Source organism: Poecilia formosa, unplaced genomic scaffold (genome assembly GCF_000485575.1).
Source record: "Poecilia formosa unplaced genomic scaffold, Poecilia_formosa-5.1.2 Scaffold926, whole genome shotgun sequence".
NCBI classification, from domain to species: domain Eukaryota; kingdom Metazoa; phylum Chordata; class Actinopteri; order Cyprinodontiformes; family Poeciliidae; genus Poecilia; species Poecilia formosa.
The window spans coordinates 26,324-32,488 of NW_006800865.1; the positions used below are offsets into that span (position 1 = coordinate 26,324).

Sequence of the window (6,165 nt, forward strand, 5' to 3'; positions counted from 1 at the left end):
ACAAGGTGAGAGTGAGAGCTGAGCGACAACAAGGTGAGAGTGAGAGCTGAGCGACAAGGTGAGAGTGAGAGCTGAGCGACAACAAGGTGAGAGTGAGAGCTGAGCGACAAGGTGAGAGTGAGAGCTGAGCGACAGCAGGCTCCTCCCATAGCTGCCTGCTTTAGGAAAATATTTACTCTTCTAAATAAACACAAAATGCTGTTTTTTTAATGGATGATTTTAGATTTTAAGGGAACAAATATTTCCAAACCAACCTGGTTTTATGTGGAAATCTAGTCACACCCTAATCTGAGATTATAGAATATCGCTGCAGCTCTGCTGGTGTTGGCGTTAAATCAAACTAAACTTATATTTTAATACATTTCAGAGATCATTTTTATTTGATTTGCTCAGCGATTTTATTATTCAACAGTTGCATAATAAAAGTCTGAATATTTAGAATATTTTGCTTTTAAGAACAGAACCAGGACCAGAGTCAGGACCAGAATAAATCAGTGAAATCAAACAGAAATTTCTAGATTTTTATCAGCAAAGCAACGGGTCAACGGGGTCGACGGCACCTAGCAACGGGTCAACGGGGTCGACCGCACCTAGCAACGGGTGGACCAGGCCAAGGAGTGTTGGGGAGGTTTGTACATTTACAGCTTTGACCCATAATAAGATCAAACATGAACTCGTGTTTCTAGACTGATGTGAAGCGTCCCTCTAGATGGATTCAGTATTTTGTGCCAATATTCTGACAGAAGCTGTAATAGGTAAATACGCGCTGCACCTTTAAATCGCGGTGCTTCTAGGGGCTGTCAGCAGTTTCTCTCCCTTTAGAGGAGCCGTCATCTGTTCACAGATGCATGTTGGTGTTTTCCTGGATCCAATCAGGATGAAAGCCTGCTGCTGCCGGCGCCCCCTGCTGGCTGCAGGAAGCAGACTGCTGGGATATAAATAAATGTTCTGCAGCAGCGGCGGCCCACTCACTGCTCTGTTTCCAACACAGAGTTTGAGCTTTGATCGGTTTGTTCCTCTAAAGCTCCTGAACAAACTGAAAACTTGACCCAAATGTCTCAGGTGTTAGCCAGGAGGAAGGCTCAAACGAAGCTTAATGTTGATTCTTCCAGATCCAGATTCTCTCTGACAGGCTGACTGACTGGGAACACTGGGAACCACCGAGCCTAATGTGTTTTCCACTCCGCCCGCCCTGACGGAGGCGGGGAGCCGCTCCGACCCCTACCTGATGCTGGAGATGAGCTGCCGCTGCTCTGCGGTGGTGAGGACCTCCGGCAGCGCCGAGGCCAGCCACTCCACCTTCTTCTCCGCTGCGTACTGCTTCAGCACCGAGAACAGCTTCTCCTTCACCTCCGGGGCCTCGCCCAGCAGCTGCTCCACCTGCAGGGATGAGGGGCGGAGCTAAAGACAAGGGGCGGAGCTTCAGATGTGGAGGAGGAGTTTCTGGCAGAGTAACTAGTCCGACCACTGGAACCAGAACTTTTTCATCAATATTAAGGAAATACTGACTTAAAACAAGATGCAGTATTTGACTAAAAGTTACTTGTAACTTAGTTTTGTCTTATTCTAAGTGTGCTAAGATTCAGCAGAACCATGAAGAACAGAACCGGACTGATGATCCGGTTCTGATGGAGGATGCTGAAGCAGGAAGTGGTGCGGTTCCTCTTCCTGCTGGAACAGAACCGGCCTGACCCTGGATTAGCCTAGCGTCTTCCTGTCTGCCTGCCATACCTTCATGTTGAACTCCAGAGCCTTGTGCTTGCGGTCCAGCCGGGCCCACTCGCCGCCCGCCGGGCCGTCCTCCAGGCTGGTGCTGCGTTTGTGGTGCGGCCCCAGGCTCAGCACGCCCAGGCGCAGCGTCTGGCCCTGCGACGCCTTGATGAGCGCGGCGGCCATCTCGTGGTGCCTGACGGGGATGCCGTTCACCTCCATGACGAAGTCGCCGGCCCGCAGCCCGGCCCGGCCGGCGGGGGAGCACGGTGAGCAGTCCTCCACCAGCAGGGGGCAGTCTCCCACGATGGTGAAGCCAAAACGACTGTCCGGACCCGGAACGATGTCCATCTGGACCAGACACGGAAACAACGGTGAAACCATAAAACCTGCTGCTAGCTTCACAACAAAACATCACAGGAAGATAAAACATGGATTATCCTGGACTCTGTGATGGACCGGCGGCCCGCCCAGGGTGACCCTGCCTCTCGCCCGCTGACAGCTGCAGAGGCGCCGTCCGATCCCAGGTGGACGGATTTAAAATGTCATTCAATAAACATTTACTGTTAATCTGATTAAAGCACAAATAGAAAGTAAACAAACAAACAAACCTTTTTCCTGGTTCAGCAACCAGAAACAAGGCGGCTGAACTTCTTACTGGTTGTTAGATGAATGCATGAGCAGATGAATGCATGAGCAGATGAATGCATGAGCAGATGAATAGATGAGCAGATGAATGCATGAGCAGATGAATGCATGAGCAGATGAATGCATGAGCAGATGAATACATGAGCTCAGGGACAGGCGGGGAGCTGAACTGGACCTGCTGGATGCGGGACACCACGCCAATGCTGGGCGGGATGTTCTTCTGCGTCTGTGCGATGGCGATGACGGCCTGCGGGGCCAGAGTGGACACGTTGTGGCCCTCGATCTCCAGGACCTGGTCCCCCGCCTGCAGCCCGGCCAGGTGGGCGCTGCTGCCCTCCTCCACCCACAGGATGTAGCTGGGTCCACTTCCGCCCAGCTGGAAGCCGAAGTCCTCGGGCCAGCCCTGGTTGGACGCCGGCATGCTGAGGACTGGATGGGGAGAGGATGAAGATGAAGATGGAAGCATCTCAACTCTCCCACCATCAGATCCTCCACTTACCCACCGCAGCCCAAACCTCCAGCTCCACTGATTTACCTCCAAAGTGTCTAATCTGAGTTAATCTGAGTTAATCTGCCTCCTCCTGCACTGAGCCTGAACTGAGAGCTGCAGCAGCTTCACCTCGAGCCGAGCCGAACCCGACCCGCTTCTAAAAGCCACGGCAGCCAATCACACGGAGCCATGACACCGACTGTGACCTTAATTAGCTCGAAAGACAAACGTTTGTGCAGAAATGAGCACATTTCCATTAAATGGTAATTATGGAGCAAAGGAAAGTGGAGCAGCTCAGTTCTGTTGGACATAATTATCAAACTTTAAGCTTCTTAAGACTGAAACCTCAAAACAAATTACTCAAAAGCAACAGCCTCAGAAATAATTGTTAAACTTGACATTAAGCTGCGAATAATTCCTCCAAAGTGTCAGAACTGAGAGCAAAAGCTTACAGAAATCTTTGGATGGGCACCGAGGGCCACGTCTGCTTTGCCGGAACGAGTATCTGCCCTTTTTATTCTGCAGGAACTTCTTCATCCTGCCGGTCAGTCAGTCAGTCAGTCCAGCTGTAAAACGTCCCAGGAGGCCGGAGTCAGGCAGAGCAGGTCAGCGGCTGGAGATGCTGCTCCACCCTAAGAGCAGCCGCTTCGTCATGAGCAGAGGGTGAGTGTGCAGTGAGTCTCTCTGTGAGTGTGTCAGGGAGTTAGTCCCTGATTCATCCTCAGGCCAGCCAGCTTGCACACTGGTAATCAGAAAACTGGGACGCCTGCACCGCGCACCTCACTTCCTTAATAATTCTGCCCAAAAAAGGCCGTTGTGAGGCCTCATTTAGCTATAAATACACCGCAGTGTCTTCTCCTCCTCCTCTCTGGGCGAGGTGGCTCTCCCAGGGACCGCTGCTGGCCCAGAATCGCTCTGCGCCGCGCTGACGAAGCCTGACGGACTCTAACTGGAGCATCCGCCCGCCTGGAAGTCTGCGGGTCTGTGCAGGACTGGGGGCAACGTAATCCTTCAGCCCACAGGATTAGGATTATCAGATGGACCTTTAGTCCTCCTCCACCCCGTCATCAATACAGGAACACCCCTCTAAACCGCCTCAGCCCGATACTGGAAGTGTTTTATCAACCAAGATGGACGACAATAACTCGATAAGTCTGAGACGATTCATCGGATCAATCACGATTATTGAAATAATCATTAACTAGTTTAGTAATCGATTCATCATTAACTGAAAACAAAGACTCTAGAAAAACCATTCAGTGAAAAAACAACAAAATCTGAGCAAAAGTCAAAATAAAACTAACAAAATATACAAACATTTAAAATAAAAAACTTCTTCATCTGTAAATCTGTTCCACCAAAACTCCTCTAGGTCAGTTTCAGCTTCACCTGGTTCACATTCTGGAAAAATAAATCTATTTAGCACATTTGCTTGATCAATAATAATCTCCATTTCATCCGTTCACCGCCCTGACGCTCAGCTTTTCTCATGTTGATGATTTTCCAGCTGCAGATTCACCGTCTACTGCTGATGGCAGATTCACTGGAGGCATGCTGTTACTGAATGTTTCCTTTAGAAGAGGAAAGGAACTACTTCTTAATTTGCATCTTTCAATATATTTCTAAGATTTCACTGAAGTAAAAGTAAAAAGTATCCAAACAGGAAACTACCCAGGAAACAGTGAAAAGATATTTCATAAAAAGACAATTTCAGCTCTGAGTAACTGATTATAACATCTGATTTAATATAAGTGGCGTTCCAGTTTGTTTGTGATATTTTACAAAATGTGTTGGAAATGTTAGATATTTAAATCAACCCAAATGTTAACCAGGAAGAGAAGCTGGAGCTCACATTAAACTGATTATGGAAAAGACATTTTTCTATTAGACATAGTTTAATATTATTGCAAGACATCATATCAGGTAAATCATGTCAAACTTTACAGGTCAAGAGAAAGTCCTGAATAATGAAACAAAGCCAGCGTTCAAACAGGAAACAAACTGATCAGACAGAAACATTTACCGCTTCAGCTGCCAAACTGTGAAAACAATCGCAGGATTTAGATGGAAAAATCACCAGGACAGGAAGTTTCCCTCCAGTCTAACCTGGACACAACCAGTACCTTTTTACAGCGCAGCCACAGGCGAGCTCACCGCTCCGCAGTGATGTGGTCCTGCCAGACCGGAGGGGTGAAACCTGAGCTGCAGGCCGGCCGCGTCCGCAACCAGACCCAGCAGGTATCCCATCATGCATCATGGCGCGGGGAGCGGGCCTGGACGGGAGAAAAGGTTAGACAGGTGTTAATTCTGCACGTCAGGCGAGTCCAGACTTTTTGTAATATTGGCCAAAATCATCAGCTCAAACATTCTCTCAAGTCAAAAAACTAAAATCACTAAATATGTTGTAATATTTTTTTTACCTATGTAACAATAAACTAAGCATAAACTATTTTAATTAAACAAATAATCTGATTCTTTTTGTAGGAACAGGATTGTAGATCCAAACTTCAAATGTTTTTCCTCGTTAAATGAGAAGCATTTCTTTTAGCTTAAAGAAAACTAAACAGATCATTTGTCTGCTGGGTCAGCCTTCGTTTGAAAACACTTCCTGTATTCAGTCAAGTTTTAATAAAGCAGTTAAAAGCAGATTTTGATGAACTGAAGTCAAAGTCTTTTTATATGTAGATGAGTAGATGTGGTCATAGTTACCATGACAACAGATAGAAACCTTGGAAAAAATTATCACTTTGTGTTGCATCTAACATTTTTTGTAAATAGATTTAAAGTTGTATTTTTGTCCTAATTTATTCTTGAATTGTCGTTGGAGGCCATAAAACATCCGTGAAGAGAAGAATAACTGGGCCAAGAATATAGTGTAATTTCTTCTACTTTAATTTATATTTTTATTATGAAAACAGAACTTTTTTAATGCAAAAACTGCATCCCTGTAAGTCTTACAGGTAGGCTCATAATTAGTGGAAAAGTGTTTCTTCTACCTGAATTTGGTATTGTGTTTATTTATTTGAATTTTCTATTATAGTTACTCTTTAAAATAACAGGATTTCTTGATATATTTTTTTATCTGTCTGTAATTTAAAATCTTTAATCCAATCTAGTAAAACTATATTGAAATAGATTTACTTTTACTGGTAATATCCATGTTGACCCGGCGAAGTTAATCAGAAACCACGTGACCATGTTAGCGTCAGGCTACGGAAGTAGCATCAATCACGGATGAAGAAGGTGGGAGACAGGTGAACCTGGCGGTCAGCAGGTACACCCGGCCAGTTATGTTGAGGTGAGAGAAGAGCTGAACA

General features: G+C 46.2%; 2 protein-coding genes across 2 annotated transcripts in view; one reads left to right on the forward strand and one right to left on the reverse strand.

Annotated features, from left to right (window-relative positions):
* grid2ipb (glutamate receptor, ionotropic, delta 2 (Grid2) interacting protein, b) overlaps window positions 1–3,795 on the reverse strand; it is a 27,751-nt gene extending 23,956 nt beyond the window's left edge. The window contains exons 1-4 of the mRNA XM_016667155.1: window positions 3,301–3,795; window positions 2,534–2,787; window positions 1,732–2,061; window positions 1,226–1,380 (exon numbers count right to left, since the gene is read on the reverse strand). Coding sequence (XP_016522641.1) covers window positions 1,226–1,380; window positions 1,732–2,061; window positions 2,534–2,787; window positions 3,301–3,385 — 824 coding nt within the window. The 5' untranslated portion in view covers window positions 3,386–3,795. The remainder of the gene's footprint in view (window positions 1–1,225; window positions 1,381–1,731; window positions 2,062–2,533; window positions 2,788–3,300) is intronic.
* A 2,213-nt stretch (window positions 3,796–6,008) lies between these two features.
* The window catches only part of zdhhc4 (zDHHC palmitoyltransferase 4), a 3,871-nt gene continuing 3,714 nt past the window's right edge, over window positions 6,009–6,165 (forward strand). The window contains exon 1 of the mRNA XM_007543852.2: window positions 6,009–6,146. The gene's annotated coding sequence lies outside the window, so the exon portion shown is untranslated. The remainder of the gene's footprint in view (window positions 6,147–6,165) is intronic.